Source organism: Cupressus sempervirens, chromosome 5, assembly GCF_028749045.1.
Source record: "Cupressus sempervirens isolate cs-2001-9-10 chromosome 5, ASM2874904v1, whole genome shotgun sequence".
In the NCBI taxonomy this organism is placed as follows: domain Eukaryota; kingdom Viridiplantae; phylum Streptophyta; class Pinopsida; order Cupressales; family Cupressaceae; genus Cupressus; species Cupressus sempervirens.
Window position 1 is genome coordinate 92784494 of NC_143122.1, and position 27322 is coordinate 92811815.

Below are 27322 nucleotides of genomic sequence, written 5' to 3' on the forward strand. Positions count from 1 at the left end.
AGCATGGTAAGAGAATTAGATTACAAAATTGGATATGTTTAATTCAAGAGGATAAAATGATGGAAGATGAATCTGTTGGAAATATGGCTAAGTAGGAGGAGTTGAGGTTGTCATTTATGGCAACATATATCTCAAGATGAGATGAAAAAAAGTACAGTTAAAGATCAGTCTATGAGAGAAAATTGTCTACGTGTTCAACAGTTTCACTGGCAGTACTGAGACAGTTTTCGTAACGTGCAGTCTATAGAGATATATGGCACGTGTGCAGTTAAGGACGGGTAGTATAGAGTTTCTTGATGACGTGGCTAAGTGTGCAGTACGATACGGACAGCACGACATCAGATATATTACTTTTATCAGTAAAGGCAGTGAACAGAGCATAACAGAGCACAGCAGTAAAAGGTGAATAATAGGTTAAGAAATTATTTTGATTATGAAATAATTACTTAATTATTTAGGGACGACATACTGGTGGGGCATTTTGTCATGGATTATGCAGAGGCGTTGCTATGCAAACAAAGTATTCTTATTGTTCAATTCACAACTTCCACACAACATCTTTTCCTTACTTCTTTACTTTTGTATGCACACGGCTGATTTTAGACTCACGATCATATGTTCTCTCAATTTCAACATCAATGCCGCCCTTTATTTCTTCACCCGTCGATTTACAACTGCGAGTGCCTCGTGCCAAAATCATTTAATTTTATTTCTCCATGCCATACCGTCGATGATGATGTCTGCTTGCGCTGCCATATCAACCATGCTCTTTACACATTAAGTGCTGGGCATAAACTATACTTCAACTGTTGATTGTTTGACCTCACATACTTTATATTTTTGCGATTATATATATATTTTGTTTAATTGCTGAAGAATCCGATGTCCTCTTCGATCTGTCTGACTGATGCACGTTCTATGTCACTGCACATTCCCTTTGCGATGGTATTTATTTGGGCACCAATATGTTGAAGACAGATTCAACTTTTGTCGCTGCTTGAATGGATTTATTGTAACGTTGCTTGAAGTCGCCCATTTTAACCTGTTCACATTTTGCACCCCGTATTCTGTGACGTGAAACCACACATGCCTGACATCAATGTGCTGTATTCATACGGTGGATATGAAATATATTTTCTTTCTGTTATTTGCCCATCATATTTTCCAATCATGTTATCTATTCTTCGTTCTAATTTGCCGGAAACGAATCATTCAGACTCCTAGTCCTCTAGCCGATGTCCATCTAATAGTTGTCTATATTGAGACCACCTTCAGATTGATATACGGCATCGATAATTACCAATTCCTCCTTTATTTCCATCACTTATTGTTTGTCCTGCTGAGAAACTCTACAGCTTCCCTTCTCATGTTGATGCCATAATGAGAGTATTTGATTTTTGTGTCTCTTATTATTATCTGAATTGATCTTTATGGCTAGACATATCAGCGTTAAACTCCTATATCTAGACTCCAATCTTGCGTGTCTTTCATTCCCTTATGTGATGGCAATGTTCTGTTATGCAAACATTATATTTAAGTTCATGATGTCGCTGTATGGTACCATATCTAAAATAGTATTCAATCTGATGCGTATGGCATGGTTCCTCTTCTCCGTATTTAATTGCTACATAATTGAATATGCTAATATTTACTGCCATTGCTAATAAAGTTGAACTCATTCAGATAATAGGTATCACTGTATGTGCCTTGGTTTCTTTCTAAATTATGATCCTTGTTCTGTCTTGATATTGCATACTAAAGCCGTGTGTTTTTTCCTTATTTTTGATTGCTTAATTTGTATATACCCAAATCTGCATTAATGTTGATATCAATGATAATATCAATATTTCCTGACATCAATGACAATTTTCATCACTTTCCTCCATTGACAAACCCTTCATGCTATGTTTGCTCATAAATTGTTGCTCTCCACATATGTTGCTGTAACTGCTAGTTATTGGGACTACTAATTATTGGGAAAAGTCTTTAGTATGGTTGGATGAGAGCAAAGCTATACTGTTAGGTGTGTTCACTCAACATGAGGTAGCTGTTGGAGATGATGAAGGGAATGGAGACAGAATTGGAGAAAGTAATTATTGTGAGCGGGGAAGAAGATAGCATAGTGGAGGCTTTCCACCGGTTAGTTGGAATCCTCCGAAATTTATCACGACTGTAATAAATTAATAGCAATAAATGGTACCCCTGGTGATTGCAAGCTAAAGGAGTAACATATTTTATAAATAATTAGTTCCATTTGTGGCATGCATCCTTTGAAATCAGTTTTTTCAATAGTTCAACCAACTAATATATAGAACTTAAAAAATTGGACATTTATTAATTTAAAGAAGTCATTTATCTTTCATTTTGGGACAGTCATTGCAAAAATTAAATTAATTTTTATTTTTTAATAATTTTTTAGTTCAATAAATAACTTTGAATGACATGAGGGTCTTCTGCTTCTACCCAGCACTGCATGAGGGTCTTCTGCTTCTGATTCATGAGCATTTCCATGCTCAAACCATTAGCAAAAACCCTATCCAAGGGGCGGATGTTGACAAGAGCAGCTCCAGTTTTTCCTCCGATTCCGACGATGTCGAGAGCATCAGCTCTGATGAGGTTTTTGAGCATTCAGGTAAGAAGACTAAAAGCCATAAGAAGGATTACCCCTCTATCAAATTACCCAGCAGAAAGAGCCCTAGAGGTCATACCCCAGCTAAAATTGGCTCTGCTGAGGTGGAGGAGGAAATGGATACTGATGATTCTGACAAGGTTTCGAAGGAGGAGCTAGATGAGGAGAAACTGAGAAAAAGACAGAAGAGGGAGGGAGAGAGCATGGAGCGTTTCAGCAGTCAGGGAAAGGATTCTCTGCCCATTCCCCTCTCCCCTATACATCCTCAGCCTCCTTTGAAGGAAAATGACAACTCTGGACAGATTGAGGGGGAAGTGCAAGTTAATAACAGAAGGAAGGCTTGGAAGAACTTCAATGTGAGAACGGCCACTATGGGAATCTACAGAGAGGCGATGAAACCCCAACTCCTGGTGGATGACCTCGAGAAGCCTAGACTCAATGAGCTAATTGACCCGGCTATGGTGGCTATTTCTGATAATGCAAGAGAAACGGGCATGAATCTGTTGAATAATGCCCGCAATAGCATGATCGACAACTTCAGATTAATTAAATGGCTTTTCCATGAGCTTGAGGATGTCAGAGATAGGGTTTCCCAAATGGAAAAAATCAAGAGCAAGACAGGTGCTGAAAGCCAAGGCGACCGGAACAGCTGGGAGACTCTGATGGAGAGGAGAGTAAAAAATATTGAGAACTACAATCACAACCTGGCAAGTCAAATGATCTCCCTCCTCGCTTCGATCAACGACAACATCCTCTCTCTCTTGGACAATCTCAAAGACAGGAACCAGATGGAGGAAGATGATAAACAGAACAGAGACAAAGATAGGCTGGATGTGGATAAAGCCAAGGACAGCACTATCGAGCAGGATTTGACGAACGCCCAGGATCATAAGGTAGAAAAGCAACAAGAGTGCGCCGAAGCTGCCCAGACCATGCTCGAGATGGAGAAGTAGTCTGCTAGGTTGGGTCTCTGTCCTTTGGTTTTTGTTTCTCCTGGCTTTGGCTTTTTGTCTGGTCTCTGTTTTTCTGGTTGGCTCTCTGGCCTTTTTAGTGGGCAGTTGTTTCAGGCTGGGCCTTTGGGCTTATTTTCAGCTGTAAGGATTATGTTTTGGCTGGGCGTTTTTTCGCTTATTTTCAGCCTTTCTTGTTGTTAAACTTATGGGTTTCAGGACCCCTTAAAACCTGTTTACCTTATCAAAAACTTTGAATGACATATATAATATTATGTAATATCATCCTAACTAAATTCCTGCAATCACACCTCTTGCATGCCTTGACTAAGCACTTCAACATTTTTCTTAAGATTGTTTGTTTGCTTCGGGTCACTGTTTAGTTCTAATCACTTCAATCCACTGTTACCCGGAAACATGTTTCCAACCTAAATGTCCAAGTACAGTTTTGACTTCTTGAAGACTTCAAAACAACCAGAAATGTTTCCAAGCTGTCCCCAATTATGCAAAAGATTCAAAAACAGTCCTGGAAACTCAAAAAGGGACAACTCTTGTCTCAGAAACCATTGGACGGCTGGGGACAGCCATTTTCGGCAATGGCAGCCATAAAGTCATTTTTATATTCACACATTTCAAGGATTGAAAAATTCATTGGCCTTGAGACAAAAAATCAGAAAAATAATGGAGGCAAGAGATATCAACCATCTCTAATCTAACACCCACTTCATTCTTCTGTAGAACATCAATGCATGAACCATAGATTTCTCCACATCAAAACAAGTAACAATGCGCAGAAACACTTAAATTTCCTTTTCTGACTTTTGGTGAACTTTACTAGTCTGTTTAGTCTACTGTAACTAGCTACAAGGTGGGGAGAACAAAAATCAAGCGAATTCCAAGAGACTTTATACCTTTGAAGTGAACAAGCTAGCTATAATTACTATTAGTAAACCAGAATTGAGAACTAGAAGTTCATTAGAGAGCTAATGAACGTGATCTTAGCATTTAGGGAGCGGGCATTGTTTCACGATGGCTGTCTGCCCAAGAGACCTAATATTGCATTTTTCATTGTAGAAAGTGGACAAGTGGGTCATTTGCCTCACTTGTACTGGGTTATTTTGTGAGTTGAAACCCACGCAAGATCAAGTGTAAGAGATGTTACCATTGTGAAGAGACATTGATTTTAGATTTATCAATGTTATAATGTTTTTATGATGACTGCTTTATGTTGTATCATATGAATATATTTGAAATCTCAGATTCCCCTATATATTTTAAATTTCCCCTAGACACACACAGCTGCCCCCTACTCGGAGTTCATAAAAAAGGTCCCTGAAACCTGTTTTCCCTCCCACTTTCCCAGGAACTTGGGGTAACATTGCTTCATTTTTATGATCGCTGACAACCCATTACTGTTCAATTAATCTTATTCCTAATTATATTTTTATTTCATTTATTATTATTTGTTAAATCCTATTTTGCAAAGTTATTATTAGTTTACCAACTGTGGGGGTTATGTGTACCTTTACAGAGATCCTTTTGTATTTAAGCCTCTGCTAGTATAAATGCTGTGATCACGTGACATCTCTGGTTACAATTCCTTGTAAATCGCTGATTATAAAATTATACTCTCAAATTGGCTCTTTAGAAAAACCACTGATGGTTGATTTTTGTCTGTTTAACTTTAGTGCACCCATTATAGACCTGCTCTGCCCCTGCATGGGTAGTCCTCTCAGATCTCTTTACTTCAGTATTGCTTGCTGACTTAAAGGGCCGGGGTCCCCAATAAAAGACCTTCAGAAACTAACCCGAAGAGAAGAACATAAAAGAGCTGCAAGATGAAGGAAACACAGGCAAAAAAATGACTCAAAATCTTGTATTTCAAGCTTTTGTAGTGCAAGAGCACAGCATCATTTACAGATTGATCCAAATTTCAATAAGAGACTATAAGACTGTTCCATTAAGGTGGCTGGAGTACTCCAATATGTGATGTGCATGACTACAACCCAAAACACATAACAATGAGGCAACCATCATTGCAGAGAAGCCGACAACCACATAAAGATTGACCATTTCTTCTGGCACAACTTAAGATATCATGTTAAGAACAAGATTTCTTTAGCATATTAGTAATAGATTGTTAATACATAGATAAAATTTAACAGTCAAAAATGTACAAGGATAACTTGCCCCTTCTATTTAAGGGACCGCGCCTCTGGACATCAATATATATCTTTACTGCCTAACCAAAAAATATACTAAGAACATTACAATTTTAAAAGTCCCCGGGAAACAGCCTCTATATTTTGACAATGAGTTGATCAAAATTACACTAGCAGAACAGCATTAATGCATCCGTCATTCTCTGGGTTATTTGTCACCTGTGCATATTTTCCTGCAAGCATGTGCACGAAAGAGTTTAGAAGGCAAAAATATACCTCAAACTTACACCAATGAGAAACAACATTTGACTTTCATTTACCCCATACAACTTTGCCTGCTGGAGTCACAAGACCAAGCTCACTAACATTGACCTGTCAATCATGTAATATTTTGTCACAAATGTGCAAGATTCAAACACCAGAAGAAAATAAAGAGGCATTAAAGAAAAGAACCAAATCTGCTCTTCACTGTCAACCTGAAACTCCAGCTCATCTTACCTCAATTATGGACCCCTTTGTGATCACACCAAGAGAAGTATACATAGGACCATTTGGGTTTTTTTTCACACCAATGATATCAAGGTTGAAAGTACATTTCAACTCAGGATGAGTAACATGTGCTTTGGTGAATCTTAAACCCATTGGACGAATAAATCGCTCATACTTGGGAGGTTTCCTTGTAAATCCAGGTCCCACGAATGTAACCTTTGTAACCATGCGTTTCCATTGCTTGGCTGCAAAGGAATACCAAGAGTCAATATATGAATTTTTAATAGATGATTTGGTCCAAAACTCATGCAATCCTATTATCATTATGTTACTTTTCAATATATATGTTCTGCTGGAATATATTGATGTCAAAGTATTGATGACATTGTTGTCACCATGAATTAATTATAGTTGAAAGAAAAGTTAGTGCCAGGTTGGAAGACACAGAGCTGGTTGAAAGTATCATTACTGACAAAGATACAAGTCATCCACAAATGCCTAGAAGAACTGAGGATGCAAAGATAGAAAGTAAAAGTGAATCTAATATTTACCTATACAAATAGAGGCCGACCATATTATACTGCTCGACTCATATCCTAACTTATTATTAGAATATTGTAATGTTTCTTTAATGGTCATCTTAGCTGTCTTTAGATTATTAAGCAGTTTCTATTTTTGTCTTTAGTTCACGATTGTTTCATTTAAAAACATCGTGTTTGTAAATCTATAGAAGGAGCTGGCATCTCCTCTGTTTAATAACATTGATTTACCATAACATGGCATCAAAGCGGGTTAATGGGATTTCATTAATTTTTTAAGAATATTTTCCAGAAATTTGTTGTTCAATTTTTTTAAAATAAAAATTGTCGAAAATATTTTATTAAAATTTTGCGGTTCATCTTTGAAGATTTATGCTAAAAATCATGAGCCTGGTCAAGGGTTTTGAGGGTGATTTCTTGATTTGAGCAGAAGTATAAGCAGAGAGCTGGCTAGAATGATAAGTGTTATGGTAAACAAAGGAGATGAAAGCTGCTTATATAGATTTACAAAGACAATGTTTCTAAAAAAAATAATCATGAACGAAAGACAAAAAAATAGAAACTACGTAATAAACCAAGGATTAACTAAGATGACCATTTCAGAAACATTACAATATTCTAATACCCTCCCTTAATGGTTATGTTTAACTGCTGTCTTTCGATCACAAATTATGCAAAACATTTTGCTGCTGCTGAGGCCCTCCCTGGATCTGTCAAATGTTAATGATCAAGAAGCCAAAATCAGTCCAGAAAAGAACAAAGAAGGGTGCCCCCTTATTCAATAAGCTTTGCAAAAAGATACAAGAGCTTGCCACTGACTCTGCCACTGAGATGAGTCTGCCACTAACCCCTTCCAGAATCAACAATACATTTGACCAGAAATCATCACAAAATTCCAATCTGATGTTGAATAACAGAGCTACCCTTCCAATAGCCATAGACATACCAAGAACAACTGCCATGATTTTCAGGAAAATCGGCAAACCCTCAAAACTTGCGAATGAGCAGGATGCCCCAAAACAAACTTCAAGATACTATGGTTTGAAGTTTATAAAGAATTGTTTTTTAAATCAATTTACCATAACACTTATCATTCTGGCCAGCTCTCTGCTTTATGAAGTATTAAATACAGTAAAAAATTTTAAGTCCTGTTTGGGCAACTTCCCTCTGACAAAGATATATAAATGAAGATTACATCGCTGAAGATAAGAAATCCTATTCTACATACAATGATTAAAACAAGGAGGCAGCAATCTATACTGTGAAGACAGTGCTAAAGAATTTGTGGAGTAGTTGTTTACAAAGGCAGTATTGCTACTTAGTATGCAGTGATTATGATCTCAAGACAGCAATTAATTGTAATAAGGCAGCAGGGCATGGTTAACAGAATAGGGTTAATTGAGAAAGCAATCAAGATTAATCAAAGGTTGCAATCAAGATTAATCAAAGGCCGGATTGTTAATAATGACCTGTCTTCTTTGGAAGGTTGTCTCTATTCAAAAGAATGCTTGCTATGGAGGCATACGGATATAAAATTTTAGTGGGATTTGTGGAGATAGATGTACACCAGCAGAAGTTTAAAATACACACACAGAGACTTGAGAAAGAAAGGATGCAGACTTAAAAGCGTAATTATTTTGAAGCAATGCTCTCATGAATATGCTGTAAGTTGTACTGTAAAAGAAAGAATATAATAAGGAAATTGCATGAAAAGAAATCAAATGACAATCCATTCAAGACATGCATGTGAGGTCAAGAATCTTATAAAGGAGATTAAATTACCCATCATCCATTCTAGAAGCAACATCCAAGGAGGAAGTTAGTTTTGAAGTTGGTGCTTCCTAAATAAGAGATTGGTGTCCCTCTGTAAGTTGGTGCTTAGCAGTGGGGTAGGTGCCTACAGATTGTGGGATTGGTGTCTCCAATAGGTTGGTGCCAACAAAGTTTGTAAAAGAGGTTAATATAACAATATTTTGCTGAGTTTCTCATAGGGGTAATTGTGGGCTTGGTGTCTCCAATAGGTTAAGTGCAACGAAGTTTGTAAAAGAGGTTAATATAAGCAATGTTTTGCTGAGGTTCTCCCATAAGGGTTTCCATGTACATTGTTTGTTCTTGTTATTATTTATATTGTGCAATTGATGCTAATGTGATTGTTAAGTTAAAAAGTAAAAGATTGTATTATATTGATTCAACCACACATCCCTCTCACTATAATCAGGTGCCCATCATGTTCTTTGCATACTAACCGAACTGTGTAAGAATGTGATGCAGGAGCATTCAGGTCCACAACCAATCTTGCATCAACTTAAACATTTCAAGATCACTTTCAATCTTAATTCAAATTTTGGGTTGGCTTTTGTTCAATTGGTTTTTGCCGGTCTGCTTCTCAGAAATTCCAGGATCAATTCAGCCAAGTGAGGAGTGTGTCATGTAGAAGGCCAAAATGGATGTCTCTAGTTTTAATTTGTTGGACATTGGAACAAAATCAGCTAAGCTATGGCTCAACTGAGGTTCGGTCTCTGTCAAGAACAAGTTGGAAGACAGGTTTTGGTTCCTTCCTCGAGCCCCGACAGGTTTTGAGTTCTACTAAAGTCACCTATGAAGAACACTCAGTTGTGTTGCCTTGAAATACTGTCAATTAAGTCAAAACAGAGCAAGGAAGATTGGCGTCCACATTAGGAGGATTATTTTGTATCAAATAAACATACAAAACATGAGACAGCTCCCTCGTGGGCTTACCCAGTTTTGAGAAATTAAAAATGTAATTAAATATTATTTGATATGCAACGACCTCCTTGCGAGGTGCACCCTAATTTAAGGGTTGCAACTAAATTAAAATTCAAAATTGGCCTCATAGAGTTAGGTGCCCATTTTTTTAGGCAAAAGTTGAATTAAATAAATAGTTTTCTGCCTTGGCCAGCCAGCTTGAAGTGTGGTAACCATTGGGTAAAACTAAAAGGTGCGTACTGTAAGGTATAAACACACGTTCATTTGAGGTGAAGATCTTTCCAAATATTGAGAACAGATTTATGTGTAAAATGAGACATCTTTGTAGCATGTATATTGCAGATTTGTGCACAATCATTGAAAATCACAGTGAAAATTTGTGTAAAGATATAATAAAGACTTATGACCAATTGTTGAAGATCATATTGCAGACCTGTATGGAGATATTTTGCAGATTGAGAGCGGAGATTTAACACAGATCTTGGTGAAATAGCAAGCAGATTTTCAAAGGTAGATACAAGAGAAAAACACAAACAGTTTGTTATATTGTGTTTTCAAGGTTGATGCCTTCTATTCTAAGAGATCCGAGGTTGGTGCCCCTCATTGAAAGATATTGGTGTCTCTTGTTGGATTGTTGTCCAGTTGTAGGGTGGGCTGGTGCCTGCAAACTCTTGTAAAGAAGACTTTGTTTTGCTGATGCTGGATTTGGACAATAGATCCAAGCTTTAGATGTAAAATCTTGTGTCTTGTATGAGTATAAATGCTTTCAATTATTTCATTTTAGTTGCTAAAATTTTAGAAAGTAAAAAGTTGGTCTTATACTGATTCACCCCTTCTCAGTGTGTGTGGGTGTGTGTGTGTGTGTGTTTCTTCATTTTGACAAGAGGTAGATTCCTGATCCTATTGGAAACTTTAACAAGTTTTTTTCAATTTAATTTTTCCCATGGGTTCCAGTTTTCATCAGAAGTTCCAACAATTATTTGGGGTCAGGAGAATGGTTAGTTCCTGGAACATTGAAACTCTCTAATAAGTTTCAAGTTCTTAATAAAGCTCCAACCACACTTGCAATGGAACTTAGAGAAATGGAAGAGCAGATAGTTCCTAATGGGATAGAAATACCTAACTATGTGTAACATTTGCAAGACTTTCGAGTCAAATCACAAAAGAGTTCCAAGAACTATCTAAACTCCCAACAATTCCAATTCAAGATGAAATCATCAACAAAGGAAGGTATTTTATTGTTCTTGATGAAGCTCGAAACCCCAACAAGACAAAGCAGAAAAAAAATTTGTAAGGTTGGTCCACAAAATCGCCAAAATGGTGAAATCTTACAAGATGACTCTAATTGCCAGTTCAATGTTTCATGAACTTACCGAAATGCCAAATGGGTTAAAAATGACTTCAAACATTGATTCACCAAAACCTCCTTTTGGGAAGAACTCATTTAATTAGGACAACAAAAGCATCACATTAGGATGTTTTGAAAATTATTGTGAGCCATAAATTTAAATTAAATAGGAATTACCGTAGATGGAAAAATCAGAGGACTCGGGACTCACGAGTCGATGAGTCAACTTACCATGGACTCGAGAGCTGAGTACAGGCAAGTCCTCAACTTGGACTCCCGAGTTTTTCTCAGGACTTGCCCAAGGCCAAAGTCAGGACTCCCTAGTCCTGCAGACGGATTCTCGCTGCACACTAAAAACACCCAGTCAAATTTAAATTTTATTTTTTTAACTTAAATTCGTTGTTTTAGAAGCTTCTCTTCTCATTTGTTATTTATTATTGCTCAGAACAGGTCTGTAGGATGTAATGTTTCAATTATGGCTCTTATATTCTCTAACTCTATTGTTTTTTCTTTTCGTAAAATTACGATTTTTCTTTTCTTTTGCAGAGTCCTTTCATGAATTTTTTCTAAGTCGTAGTCCAAGTCCAATTTTTTGGGGTGCCAAGTCAGTCCATGTTTTCCAACTATGGGAATTACTGAAATGTCCCCTTGTTGAAATAAGAATTATTGAGAAATAAATAAAAATTAAAATATACTTACAATTTAGTTAAGTTTACAGAATGGTCAAAAGGCATGAAGAAACCAACACGACAACAGAAAAAAGAACTCAATGAAAACCCTCAAATTTGCAGAATAAAACAGGTTTGAAGAAAACCCTCAAAAATTGCAGGCAATTTCTTTCATAAAAAGAATTGACAATAAATTTGAGAAGAAAGGCCACGATTTTTATTAAAATTGCCAAATTCCATAAAACCCCATCGATCCGCTCTGATACCATGTAATGGTAATTGTATATTTAACAATGAAAATGTGGCTAGATTATATAGGCAAATACTTTACGATGTTTCTAAAAGAAACAAATGTAAACAGAAATCAGAGATAGAAACTAACTAAGATGACCGTTAAAGAAACAACACATTATTTTAATAGTGTGTGATCAAGTGGGAAAACAAACAAGGTATTCTGCAGAGGGTGATCATCATGGACTGGCTATACCTTGCATGATTTTAGCCCTCAACGAGTGGGGGCTTACCTTTTTAATTCTAGAAATGTAAAAGGCGGGAGCACCAAAGAACTAATTGCAATCAACATCACCCAAAAGCAGTTTGATTTCTACTAAAGTTTAAGCCCAGAAGCAGTTTGAATTTTAATAAAGTCTAGATTTTTTTTGCAGGTTGCAATCTCAGGGGCCTTGCACAGAAGTGATTCAAGAAACAGATGCAAGACAGGATGGAGTGGCCAGCAAGGAAACAATTAGAAGAGGAAAGGATTGAATATCTGTCATTCAATTGGGTAATAAATGGCATCATAATGAATAATAGTTAATTGGCAGACTGAAAGCTAAACCTTCCAGAAGACACACTGTGCAGAGAAGTTACAGACTTTGTTCAGATGTTACAGAAGAAAGACTATGGAAGTAACATTTAAAATTGAAGGTATCCGTAGACCAGTAATTTGGAAGGCTGCCTGAAGATCATTGGATCTTACAGTAATCTACTGTGACATATTCAGCCCATAAAGATTGTAATCTCTGTTCGATAAAGTTCATGTTCATCTATGTGCTATCCTTAGTCTATGAATATTTGCATGAGATCCTGTTGGCTGCAGGACTGGGCCACCAATAATTTGGCTTCCTTTCCTGAAATGCATTCAAATCCCATTTTTGAAAGACTAATGAAATTCAAAATCTTAGTGAACTATATTCAAAATCATGGAATTAATGGAGCCGATTTGCTACAGTGGAATTGTTAGTAATACAATATTCTGGTATTAGGTATTTTGTGTGTTAATGATACAATACTATCTGAGAGTGCACATGCATATGATATACCAAACATGAAAGAAGGTTAAGACCATGGCAAGAACCAAATAGAAGCAATCGCAAAACAAAGGATCAAGTGAAACCATAAATGAGCACAAAGAAAACATTACTTTTTCTTTTTCCAGACCGGACAACTCGGAACATTTCATCCTCTGCAATTGGCCTCACCTGTAACAAAAATTAACCAGGGCAGGCCATCAATCCAGTAACTTGGAGCCATCAATCCAGTAACTTGGAGCCATGCAACTCCTTTAGAAGTTCTTATGAGAAAAACCCACATAAAATCAATGGACAATGATAATTACTTTAAAAGAATTTGAGAAGGAAACACAAAATCTTCTTCAAAGAAGCACAATTTCCTTGTTTTCAAATTTTACCCTCAACAAACTTGCAAAATAAAAACAAAGTAACTTGAACATTTGGCACCAAATCTAAATGTAACAGTAATTCCATCTCTTATGCTAAATATAAAGATGTCATTCATCTGATTTTCTATAAACTTCTGGTTGTTGTGATTAAAATGAATATAATAGACTAAATAATATTTTCATTTACCCATTAACAGTGTTGAGAAGACTTAGAGCTGAGAATCGGCAAAATTTTAATTTATTTTTACAAAGCATTTCCCGGAACAAAAAGCTGAATCTGAAAATATTGAAAAAAAACATACTAAGAAAAACAATTACAAAAAGCTCAATCCAATTATTATATGTAATTTTAGTATGGTCCTTCCTATTGGCACTTGTGCTCCTTGTGATACAAAAGTGTTTGTGTTTCTAATGTAATGTGATGGATAGTTATTAATTTTCAAGGTGATCATCAAAAGGTATGACAATATTAATCTAGTAGATTCCACAAAGAGCTAGTATTACTCTGTTGAAGAATATATATATTACAAGCTTCTTAGCACAATTCACGACTTCATATTGTAAATTTGTATTTGATGCCACTGAGTTTTGTACACCTAAAATACTCGACAACTTTTATATGTTCAAAACTGTTTTCCTTAGTTAAAATCTTATTTTATACATATCTAATCGATGTATACATGTGTATGTGATCAAAGCAACTGCTCTTGATTAGTTTATTGTATCTTTATATTTCAATTAGAGCGCATGCTTTAAAATCCTTAAAAATCTCCATATTTCATGTTTTTCTCAATTTTTCAACTCTTCCACAAATGGGAAAATTTGTGCACTGAGCCTAAGCCCAAATTAAAAACAGCTTGCCGAGTGTAAGTCTTGTAACAAAAATTGATAGGTCATAAGCAGTGCAACACAAGGACGCATCCCACCCAAAAAAAAAGTGTTTGAGACAGGGATGGTGGGACGTCGTTTCGGCATCTCCAACGGTGCCACCAGTCTACCACCATTCTAGCAAAAGATAGGGGGACGTCTTGGCATCCTAAGGGGGCAGGGGGTGAGAACGCCTTCCTCAACCCCTCCAAGGGACGGCTAGGTGTCCCTATCCAAACAAAAAAAATAGAGTTTTCTTAAAATAAAAAAATATCCTATTGGTCATTTTGATACATGAACATTGAATATCATATCAAGTTGCTCAATGCTATCATCTTTGTGATAAGATACTTATACCTTTGATATCTATATCTATTATAATTTATTATTTAATATATATATAATATAAGTTAGAACTCTTCCATTTGTTGACTCAAGTATTTAAACTATTAATATTTATTGTTCAATATTCAGTTTTCCACTTTCATGTTCATTGCATGCAATGTTCAAGTACATAAATTTTGGTAAATTAGTATTGTACACCTTTATGTCTTATATTGTTATGTATCTTTTCATAACTAGCATTTTAAGTACCATATTTATAGTATATACTATATAGTATATCCATACTCCCCACCCCCCACCTCACATCCCATGTCATCCCCAAACTAAGGCCCCTTTGTCCCCCGTATCAGGAAATCTATCCCCATGTCCCAACATCCCCCCGTCCCCCAAGGCAATGTAACTGTGATCATAAGCATCCCTTTCAAGCTATTTGCAGATTCTCTATTGCCTTATTCTAACACTCCACAAATCAAGAGAAACATTCACACCCTTGCCAACATTCACACCCTTGCCAAAAAAAAATTAATATTGCAAATAAGAGCATAGCCTATGATGTGAGCAAAACTTTGATCATAAGAGTGTATTCTATATTCTACATAGAGGTTATAATGAAAAAAGAAACTTTCATTTCAAGTGTACTATTAGTATGATACATACTTTGTGTTGATGTGAGTTTTGTGGCCACTCCAACATGCAAAATAAAATACCAAGTATCCTATCCTCGCTTGAACAAGGAAACTCCAAATGCTAAAGAATATGGCAATCAAATGAAGCCGCCCCAAGGTTTACAATGCCAACATGCAACTTTATGTTGGACACAACCCAGTTTAATGATGTAATATGTTGGTAATCACAAGGGGACTTATGTTATGCTTCCTACACTTTATCAATTCTTCTCCTCAAAGTAGTTGGAACTTGGAATATTAACTTGACTTTGAATAAAAGACAAAAAGGATTGAAGTGTTAAGAAATTTACTCTATTCCTAAGCATAATGATATCAATGGGTGATGTTGTAATGTCCCCACTTTAACAGTTGTCCAATTGTGTATCTGTTAGCCTTGCCTTTATTTTATTTATCCCACATTGCTTGTGAAAAGTGGTCAACCCTATGAAGTAGGAATAAAAGGAGAGCTTGTGGCTATTGTTAGGCAAGGTTGAATACGAGAAGAAATTGGATGCTCTGTTCTTGGCATTAGAGGACCTCTATCCTCTCTTGTGGCATTCTAGACGTCATTCCCTTGGAGTTTGGCCTTTGGAATTCATTTCTATTAGCTTCATTAACAAGCAGCTTGGGCGCATTTCCAGCTACAAGCGGATTGGGTGTTTGCTCATACCATTCTCATTCCTTGTCCGATACTTATGCCATTGTGGAGGAATTTTTTTATGAGGGTCTTGGACTGATTGAAGGCAGTTTTTACTGTACCAGCATTGTAGCACGGCACTATTCATATTACTGTAGCAGCAAGTTGGGAAACCATTACTAGAATAACATGTTATAATGCTGGAGTAATTAGTGAGTTGGAAAGTTTGCTATGTATTTGATTTTATTAGCTTGAAAACTAATATTATTTCAATAGTAGTTCAATCTTCAGTTTTGCATAAATTCCTCCTTGTTCATGTTATGTGGTTTCAAATCTATACAAAGACATTAGAATCTCTATCAGCAGTTGGTTCAGTTCTTGGGCATTTCCAGGGTGCCCATTACAGTGGTATCAGAGTGGTTTCCTGCCATCCTGTGGGGTAGAAAATTTATATTATTGTCAGATTTGCTGTTGCATTTGGAGTGACCAGCACTCTAGCATTTTCTAGCCATGGACAGACATTGGAGGACTGGCAGTTTTAGAAGTCAGTGGAATAATAACGAAGTTAGCATGAAGATGAATGCTTTGCGGGAGAGCATGGAGAAACTTAAGCTTCATCAACAGAGATTGACAGAGAGCTTGTTGAATCCAGAGACAATTGAAAGGGCAGCAAGGTATATGGTTTCTGCCTTTAGAAGGCCGACACTGAGGTTGCAGGGAAGGAAGCTTGAGTTTTCCCCTAAAGGAGCCCATGGTGCAGATGTACCTTTATTTAGTATGACACCTACTAGTCTTATCTGCAGTGTTGACAATGGACTTATTTCATAGGGACACGTAGTTGTGTCAGTGGTAGCAGAGGATAGCGGCACCGAGCTTCAACAGGTTGAGGCTCCTAGAGTTGTTAGTACAATTAGTGCAGAGACAGTTGATGCAGTTGTTACCACTAATACTTTTGGCTCTCTCGAGGACAAGATTATTAGTGGAGATTTCTATGTGAGATCTCATGGTGTTGCTACAGTGCAAGAGGAAATTGCTTCCTCGGGTGGGACAAAAGCATGTATAGATCTGAGTTTATGCTCTAGTATTATTGATTCACAGCCTAATGCTGAGTCATGTGCGCAGAGTCAGGAGTCCGCAGTTGAGGCTTTGTCAGGGGGCGGGGATGCAGCAATAGTGGGATTAGGAGCATGCAAAGATACTGTCATATCAGCAGCCACTTCTGTGTTAGTTGAACCATCCAACGAGGAGTTTAGCAATATGCATGCAATTGTTGATGTGTGTTCTAATGATGGAGCACATGTTGACGATTATGAGTTTTCTATTGCGGCAGTTAGTGTTGTTCCTATGTCCATATATTTTGATGTGGCTACACCTATTGTTGATACAGTTGGCATGAGTGCATATGGTTCGCCTGTAGCTACATCTTTTTCAATGCATGTTGGTGATGATCAGGATTCTAGTCCAATATATATTATGTGGTTGGATACAAGGAAGAAGAGGTTTCATAGATCTTCTATGGAGTTGTCTTCTGATGACATTTTGACTTCTACATCATCAACACAAGTTTTGGGTGCTAGGCTGCAGAACATGTGGTTGAACCCGATGATGCTGGTTTGCAGTTGGTTTAATGTCCACAGGGATGTCACACACTACTTCACTTGGGATCCAGGTGGAGGTTGGAGTTCATTGTATTGCTAGATTGCTTGAGGACAAGCAATTTCAAGGGGGGCGGACTGTAATGTTCCCACTTTTACAGCTGTCCAGTTGTGTGTCCGTTAGCCTTTTCTTTATTTTATTTATCCCACATTGCTTGTAAAAAGTGGTCAACCCTATGAAGTAAGAATAAAATGAGAGCTTGTGGCTATTGTTAGGCAAGGTTGAATATGAGAAGAAATTGGATGCGAGAGTTACGGATCTATTCTTGGCATTAGAGGACGTCTATCCTCTCTTGTGACATTCTAGAAGTCATTCCCTTGGAGTTTAGCCTTTGAAATTCATCGCTATTAGCTTCATTAACAGGCAGCTTGGGCGCATTTCCAGCTACAAGCGGATTGGGTGTTTGCTCATACCATTCTCATTCCTTGTCCGATACTTATGCCATTGTGGAGGAATGTTTTTATGAGGATCTTGGACTGATTGAAAGCAGTTTTTACTGTACCAGCACTGTAGCGTGGCACTATTCATATTACTGTAGCAGCAAATTGGGAAATCATAACTGGAATAACATGTTATAATGCTGGGGTAATTAGTGAGTTGGAAAGTTTGCTATGTATTTGATTTTATTAGTTTGAAAACCAATATTATTTCAATAGTAGTTCAATCTTCAGTTTTGCATAAATTCCTTCTTGTTCATGTTATGTGGTTTCAAATCTATGCGAAGACATTAAAGCCTCTATCAGCAGTTGGTTCAGTTCTTGGGCATTTCCAAGGTGCCCATTACAGATGCTTAGATGAGTGAATTCCTTAACTAAGCTTTGCTTCACTAATTAAAACAATTACACAAAGATGATGCGAGAGTTATTGCCAACATTCATCCAAATACCCAATACTGGTGCAATCCAAATGAACATTCACAATCAAACTTAGTACTTAATTATTTAATTTATAGAAGAATAAGTGATGAAAATTAGTTAGATAGATAATAATTAAATAATTGATTAAAATTAAGTTCAGACTAACCTTACCCTATGACTTATAATCAACAAGTAACAAAAGGTATAAACATGGAATTCATTTTTCATATTCACAATCCTCCATTTCAATCAATCACTATAACTAAACTTTGAGATGTAGTGACCATGCCAATATGCAACAAATGCAGGAATCCGCCTATCTTCAACGAAAATTATATATTAGCTAAAACATAGTCTTGGCAACAATTTCTTGTGTCATCCACCTACTCTACTTCTACTTGCTCTAATGACTGACTGACTATACCCCTTAAATATTACTACTTTTACCTCTGAAGAGAAGAACTCAACTATGAATGATGAAACAACTAGCTCAGGTCTCAATTTATAGAATTTTTTGTGCCTCTTGTTAATCCCATGCCCCCTCTTGACAATCCCATTTCCCTTTACGCCATTTTTTCTACCCATATGTCCACTTGGACACTTTCCTACGTAGATGAAAAAATCAAAAATATCAAGGCTTACATTTAATTTTATTCACGTATCCTTCAGAATAAAATGCCAATACTTTTGAAGGTGCAAGTTTGCCCTGCACCCCCAGATGCTCCTGCATCAGTATCTGGCTGCATGCCTCCTTACATGGAAGACGACTACCATTGGCTGTTTTACTGCCAGCTATAAATCCAGCCAATTATTAAGTGCATCAAACATGGATTTCTGAATAAGATTAAATATATTTTGACTTCAGCTCCTGTATACATTCAAAGCTTGAATTATATTGTCTCGCTATACTATACTCTCTCTCTCTCTCTCTCTATGCACATGTGTGTGCATGTGTATGCACATAACACACACATACACACAACATGCTTGCACATGCAGATATATGCATACATAGATACAGACACATACACTCAAACATACACATACATACACACACACACACAAATTCGCACATACAACTCCTCTCTACAAGAAGATCTATATCTAATATGATGGATCTCTTTAATCTTCAGAACTGCCAAACCAATACATTATAAAAGTTAATAGTTCTTGTTGTTGTTGATGATCACCACACATTGCGTGAAGAATAAAATTAACCAAACAAACATGGTTTTCATGGCTTTTCTAAGCTTACCTTAGGAAGGGGAACCTCCCATTTACCAGCCTTTTCTTTTCTTTTTTGCTTTATTGTATTACTCAGCACCTACACAATAAAAAAGAAAGAATTCAAAAAAAGCAGACGCATAAAGAACATCTCTTGAATTATAAAACTATAACTCAGAAGAGGCTGCATAAGCATAACAAATAATCATGTAATCTGATGTACAATAAATTAGTTACCTTAGCACGAGTCGTTGCATCACGGTCAAGCAAGTAGGCAGGCACTGCTCCTTCCTGAACATTATCATCTGTTTTGCGTCTGGTGGTCTTTTGTTCATGCATGGCAATTCTAAATCCAAAATTCAAAGAGGAAGGCGACCAATTAGGCCAATTAGGGATTGCCACAAACAACCAAACTAAACACCGGTGTGTAATTAAATGCTAGAATATCTATCACATAACATCAAAATACAATCTTGGTATTTTATTTCTCTAAAAGTTCAAACCATTTTTCAGCAAAAGGATTTGACAATGTATATTAACCAGAGCAAAAGACTTCCTAATGTTTAGCTCTCAGAAGAGAACGTATTCAAAATGATATTTATTAAGACAGATGACTAAATAAAGGGAGTTTTTCAGAAGTTAGGACATTTCATCTATGTCTAAGTTGTACATCTTTGTTCAGGGGTATGTGTGTGTCTCTCTATACATAAAATATAATATAGCTACTTTATAATATCATGTTTATATTTATATATTATTATTACTTCCAATCTATCATATTTTGTTTTATAATTTTTATCTTGAAAAAAATATTCTTGATTCTATAATAAAATTTTAAAAACAAAAAATAAACAATTAATGTTAACAACCACCAGAGCTTTTGTACAAATCAATATTGCAAAACAGCAATATTTTTAAGAAATATTTTCATTGAAAACGGTGATATTTGTAAGAAATGTTAGCATTGCTGCTGCAAAACATCAGATGGTCTTTCTCTACCTCCCATTGAGAACGAGGGTCAAAACGTGTATCTACAAAACTTTATGAATACAAAGACTTTGCATTCAGACTGATCAAATCTCTGTCTCAACAAACAGAAAATATTTTCAGTTTTACCATTGGTAGGACCCAGGTTTGCCCAAGAGCGACCCACAGGGTGCCCCTAGCCAAACCCTTGGCAAACTGAGAGCCATCATGAAGCAGAACTAAACCAGCAGCATAATTTTCCAATATGGTGTCCTATTTCAAAGAACATGGTAACATAGATCTCGACAATGTTCCATGGGGACACAACCCTCCAAACTCCCTACATTTTCAAGACAGGGACAACCCTCACAGGCTCACAAGGACTTTGATAAGACATCCCCAAACCATCCTTTCATTGCCAATGGAAACTCTGGGATGTTTTTGGGGCATTTCATGTTCCCCAAGGTGCAGAAATTTCTGGGACACCCCTTGGTTGGGAATGGCTTGGGAAATCTGAGACGTCCAGGCTACTCTAAGGAGTCTCCAACCATCTCGAGGATGTCTAAGTGTCTCCCATGGAAAGAAAATTAAAAAGTAATATTTTTAAAAAATCAAAGTATTCCCAATTTGCGCACAACCCTAACCACAACGGTCTATGGGCTTCCATCCTATCCCTATGCACTCACAAATATCTTTAAAATAGGCACCAACTTGTGCACCTATCACTCCCAAGTTTCAAACTTAGTAATGACTTGGCGTTGCATAAGAAAGGTGATAAAATTGCGAAAATGTCATTTTCCACATAAACGTTTGTGGGGCTACCCCTACACTCATGAGGGGTTCTACCCTATTAGAGTAATTACTGATATCTCTATAATATCCTGGTTATTATTATTTTAATGGTCAATATTGTAAATCTTGTAAATATTAGAATGTTTCTAATATTTTTTTATTCTTTCTTTATTAGAAAATTTCTAATAACGACATCTTTGTAAACTATTTATGAGTGTCTTGCTCATTCATTAATTCATCCAATATTTTACCAAATTATTTGTCTAATACGGTATCAGAGCCAAGTTAATTCTTTTTCATAAATTTATAATTTTCTTGTTAAAATTATCTGTTCTACAAATTATCAAAATCATTTCCACCTTGATTTTTTGCATAAATTAGTTTTTTTACAACTCATCTAATGTCATTTTTTGTTGAAACGACCAATTCTGGTTGATTTGAACATTGCTTGCACCTGATTCAACCATCTTTCTGCCATTTTGTTCAATATCAAACCTATGTATTTTTTCAGCTTTTTATCCCCTGTGATGGCTTCTCCAAACTCATCTCAGAAGTTATTTGACCCTCTTCAGATCATCTACTGTTGTTTGACACCCTTTCTCTATATTTCACGGACACTGTTCTGCTTTCTTTTTCACGTTTTTCTGCAAATAAAAACATGACAGTTTCCCGTCCTTCATGCATTCCACCTTCTCTATGGTCATCTCTCTGCTCAGCCACAACAGTTCTTCATCTAGGGCATCCGTTTTCCACAGTTTTTCTCTGTATTGGACTTCTTCCAGTCAGCCAGCTAGGGTTTCTTCAATACCTTCAATTTTTCAAGTCAGAAATTGATTTTGATTATAGATTCCTCCTAGGTTTTCTGAGATCTCAACTAGGTTGCCTTCAGATTTTTCTGGGCACTTCATTTTTTGTGCCTCGAATTATGTGTCAACTAGTGTTCAAATTTTTTTTATCATTCTTTGTTGGTTTTCCAAGACCTTAACTGGGTTGTCTTTAGAATTTTCTGGGTTTCTCGATTTTTGTACCTTGAATTTTGTGCCACCTGATTCACATTGAAAGATGTGCATGTGTCTGCCTCTGTACTCAGCACATTCAAATTTGTGCATTCAGCCATCTCGTCTTCTCGCTTTTTGTGTCTCAAAAAAATGTGCAAAGCAAGCAATTGACTAACATTCTGTTGGAAGGCAGTCAAAAATTCAATGGCAAGAACTACAATACTGGAAGCAGCACAAGATGACATTTTTTTTTGAGTACATGTCTTGACAACATTGTGTTGGGCACAACCAAACGTCTTGAGGAAGCAAGTACAGAGAAAGTTTGATGAATCAAATCGAGAAGTTGTCATGCTCATCAAACGTTTTGCGAAGGGAATTCTCAAATTAATGTCAATGCAATTATAAATGGAGAGCCACAAGTCTGGAAACTTAATGAATATATCAAATTGATAAGAGTTAAATTATCCTCCCTCAAAGAATTCAAAATCACTCATAGAGTTGGTAACATGATCGCGGATACACTCTCCAAACAGGAAGTGACATTAAACAAGTCAAATGATTATTGTGTTGTGGACGACTTTTGAAGTTTTGAGGCATCAATTCGGAGGGTGAGTGGGTATGGCCGGTGGGGAAAAGACAGTGCAAACCTTCAATATTGAATGCTATGGGATGTTGAAGTGTGCCAGGAATTATATTTAGGAAAGTGACATTGGAAGTTATTACTATTTCATTTGGCCCTGTTTGCGGTTGTGTTTTAAAACAAAAGAACGTTTTGCTTACTTTGGTTGTGGTTATGGTGGCACAACAAAGAGTAGAGGTTCGATACAGGCCAACTTCAACTTGAGAACAAAGAAGCAACAACTTGCCTTCTGGGGTAAGATTTTGAATTGGTAAAGATGATGTTGGAAACAACAGGGGTGATCAGAACAGGAATGATGACAAGAGAGGCCCTAGGACAAGATGCTTTGTATGTGGCGGTAACCATTTTGCCGCCAAGTGTCCACAGCGATCTGATAGGAAGGACTTCCCACCTCAGCACGACATTCATGCTGCAGTTGATCATAGATAGGCAGATTATCAAGCCACTCCTATACAGATGACTGGTACACTTTTTGGATACCCTGTTTCTATTCTTATAGATAGTGGTGCTACTGAATGCTTCGTAGATCCTAAGATACTTGTTAAGATACCTATTAGGGCCATATGGTAACAGGGCTGAACACAGAGTAGAGCAATGCTTTTTTTGCAGTGAGTTGGAACTCCCTAGTTTTAGAACAGAGGTCAACCTATTTGTAGCGCCTTTGGGCTCATACAATATCATCCTAGGTATCAAATGGTTAAGTGAGCATAAACATTTAGTAAGCTGTCAGGATAAGGTGATTGAATGCTTCGATGACACAGGTCACTCCGCGATTATAAATGGTGTCAAATGGCCATTTGCATTGAGACAAATTTCAGCAATGCAACTGAAGAGAGCAAAGAGGAAGGGTTGCCAGTTATATGTTGCCCATGTCAAGAATCTGGAGGAGGTTCCACCTTGTTTAGAGGATCATCCTATCTTGTAGGAATTTAGAGATGTGTTTCCGGATGATTTGCCCGAACTACGCCATAAGAGGGAGTTTGATTTTTCCATAGATCTTGCGCTAGGAGTAGAACCACAATCAAAAGTTACGTACCGCATGACTTCCACAGAGATGTATGAGTTGAACACTCAGCATTCGACCTAGTGTACCACCGTGAGGAGCTCCGGTAATCTTCATCAAGAAAAAAGATGGTACCTTAAGGTTGTGCATTGATTATCGCATGCTAAACAAGGTGACCATAAAGAATCGGTACCTTCTTCCAAGAATTAATGAACTGTTTGATTAGATGAAGGGAGCAACCGTATTCTCTAAAATTGATTTTAAGATCCGGATATCACCAACTTCGGATTTGAGAGGAAGACATACCTAAGACAGCTTTTAGATCAAGGTATGGGCACTATGAATTTGTAGTCTTACCTTTTGGATTGACAAACACACCTGCCGCTTTCATGAATCTGATGAACAACGTATTCAAAGACTGCCTTGATAAATTTGTGGAGATATTTATTGATGATATTTTAATATACTCCAAGAATTTAGAAGAGAATGAAGAGCATTTGCACATAGTTCTGCAGTGTTTGAGAGAGAGGAAGTTGTATGGGAAGCTCTCAAAGTGTTCATTTTATCAGAAGGAGATCCACTACTTGGGGCATATTTTATCAGCTGCTAGCATAGCAGTGGACCCTGCAAAGATTAAAGCCATCCTTGAATGGCCAACTCCGCAAAACGTAAGTGAAGTTAGGAGCTTTATGGGTCTTGCTAGGTATTACAGGAAATTTGTGATGCAGAGCCACACCTTGGAAAGCTCAGGAGGAATACTCACTCAACTGAGTTACTTCAAGGGGCACGACATCAATCAACCGGGATCGAACTCGAACCAAACTCAAGATTGGATTAAATCAGAATATATAAATCTCCATAGTTTATCTTCACCCGCACACCAAGATCTTTAACCCAGAATGTCCTCAAAGAAAACATATTTGCACTTCGACAAGAGAGACCAAGATCAAATTGCTGCCAAACTCCATAGTCGATTATCTATATCCTTTCTAAGGCAAAAACTGAAACTTTCTCTATTACCCAAATTCGAATGCCTCTCTTACATAGCCAACCGGCTTATTTAAAACTGACTCTCCTTTTCTAATAAAAGGATGAGAAACGTTTTTTTTGTCTTCTATCCAAGAAAAGGATAAGAATCCGAAACTGCCTACTACCTATTATTGGAATCTGACAATCATGCAGTAGGCCACATTTTAAATATCCACGTTTTTTTCGTCTTCTATCCAAGAAAAGGATAAGAATCCGAAACTGCCTACTACCTATTATTGGAATCTGACAATCATTATCTACAAATTAAAACTATTCTAATTTTAAAAACCTATACCTGGTCCTAGGTGGCTATATCTGGAGAGCACATCGACTTGCTACTCTAGGTATGCCACCACATGTAGGACGTTTATTGAAAACATTAAATTTAAATATTGAAAACATAAAACATTTCTTATTTTATTTCCCGCTCTGCTACTGCAGCAATTTGTTGAGGGATTTTCTAGCATAGCAGCATCGATTACAACTCGTCAGCACAAGGGTAAAAGATTTGAGTGGACAAAAACATGCGAGGAAGCCTTTCAGTTGCTTAAGCAAAGGCTTACTACCGCTCCTATCTTGATTATACCGGATCCTAATGGACACTTTGTTGTCACAACAGATGCTTTAGGAGATGGCCTTAGGGTTGTATTGATGCAGGACGGTAAGGTTGTTGCTTACGAGTCCAAGAAGCTCAAATTGCATGAAGTGAATTATGCTCCTCATGATTGAGAATTGGCTGCGATAGTACATACTTTGCAGATGTGGCGGCATTACTTATTGGGAAAGCCATTTGAAATTAAGACCGATCATATGAGGTTGAGATATATTTTCACTCAACCTAATATGAATGCTAGACAGAGAAGATGGCTTGAATTTCTCAGTGAGTACGATTTTGGCATAGAGTATATTAAAGGAAAAGAGAACAGGATAGCGGATGCACTTAGTCGTAGGAGGCATATCACCGTTATCACTTCATCTCGAACTCATATGAAAGTATATTCTTCAGTACCTTCTTGGAGATGCCCATTATGAATGGGTGAAGTCAGTTTTGGACACCGATGCCTCTAATCCACGGTTTGATGATTATTCTTATGATGATGATGGTGCGCTTAAGTACCAGAATAGGATTTATGTTCCCAACCGTGAAGGGTTGCAGAAAGTTGTTCTTGAGGAGATGCATTGCACTCCATTTTCAAGTCACCCAGGGGTAAACAAGATGATGGCTGATTTGAGACCTTTATACTTTTGGCCAGAACTCAAACAAGATGTGACAGTATGTTGCCCAGTTTTTGGAATGTTCGCATGTCAAGGCTGAGCATGTCCATCCGGCAGGTCTTTTGTACCCACATGCAATTCCACAGTATAAATGGTAGGTTATTAGCATGGACTTTGTACAAGGTTTACCCATGACTCAACGCAAGCATGATGTCATCTTGGTCGTAATCGATAAATTAACTAAAGTTGCCCACTTCATTCCTTGGAGTTTGAAGGACGGATCTCCAATTTTGGCAAGAAAGTTTGTCCAAGATATATTTCAACTACATGGTATTCCAGAAACCATCATCTCTGACAGGGATACCCGAATGACTTCAAGGTTTTGGACAACCTTGAACTCTGCTTTAGGTACATGCCTGAACTTTAGCACAACTTACCACACTAAAACTGATGGGCAAACTGAGAGGGTGAATCAGGGGCTTGAATATTTGTTGCACATGTATTGCATGGATCAGCAGTACAAATGGGAGGAGTATCTTCCATTGGTCGAGTTTGCCTATAACAATTCCTATCATTCTTCTTTGGGTATGGCTCCATTTAAGGCTCTTTACGGACCGAAGTGTCGAACTCCTATTAGTTGGGATAGGGTAGAGGTCAGGGTTATTGTGGGTCCTGAGATGCTAAAAGAGATGGAAGAACAAGTGATCTTAATCTGTAGTCGCCTGGAAGAGGCAACAGATTGACAAAACAGTTACGCTAACAAGAAACATACTTTCCAACAGTTTCAGATTGGGGATAAGGTGTTTTTGAGGGTTAGACTGCATAAAAGTTCAATCTCGTTTGACAAGAGCTCTAAGCTTGCTCCGAGATTTGTTGGCCCGTTCGAGGTTCTAGAAGTTATCAACCCAATTGCTTATCGGCTTGCTCTGTCGCCTGCTTTAGCCCACATTCATAAAGTCTTCCATGTTTCTTTGCTTAAGTTATATCATCCTGAGATATCTCATGTGCTTGATTGGCATGCGTTGCAAGTACAGGATATAGGGATGATGGCAATTCAGCCCACCCAACTCATTGAGCAGCGTACCATCAAGGTACGAGACAAAGACGTCCTCCAATATAAGGTCCAATGGGACCAATTTGGTGTGGATAGTGCTACTTGGGAGGATGTGGAGGATTTACAGAAATCCTTTCCCCATCTTTTCATATAGTTTATTTTATTTCAGTTATATCTCAGT

General features: G+C 37.2%; 1 protein-coding gene across 1 annotated transcript in view; it reads right to left on the minus strand.

Annotated features, from left to right (window-relative positions):
- Nucleotides 1-5680: 5680 nt before the first annotated feature.
- The window catches only part of LOC149554707 (Ribosomal protein S8e family protein), a 48035-nt gene continuing 26393 nt past the window's right edge, over nucleotides 5681-27322 (minus strand). Inside the window, exons 4-9 of the mRNA XM_089828759.1 lie at nucleotides 19682-19790; nucleotides 19476-19544; nucleotides 12936-12993; nucleotides 6240-6475; nucleotides 6062-6113; nucleotides 5681-5974 (exon numbers count right to left, since the gene is read on the minus strand). Coding sequence (XP_089684885.1) covers nucleotides 5907-5974; nucleotides 6062-6113; nucleotides 6240-6475; nucleotides 12936-12993; nucleotides 19476-19544; nucleotides 19682-19790 — 592 coding nt within the window. The 3' untranslated portion in view covers nucleotides 5681-5906. The remainder of the gene's footprint in view (nucleotides 5975-6061; nucleotides 6114-6239; nucleotides 6476-12935; nucleotides 12994-19475; nucleotides 19545-19681; nucleotides 19791-27322) is intronic.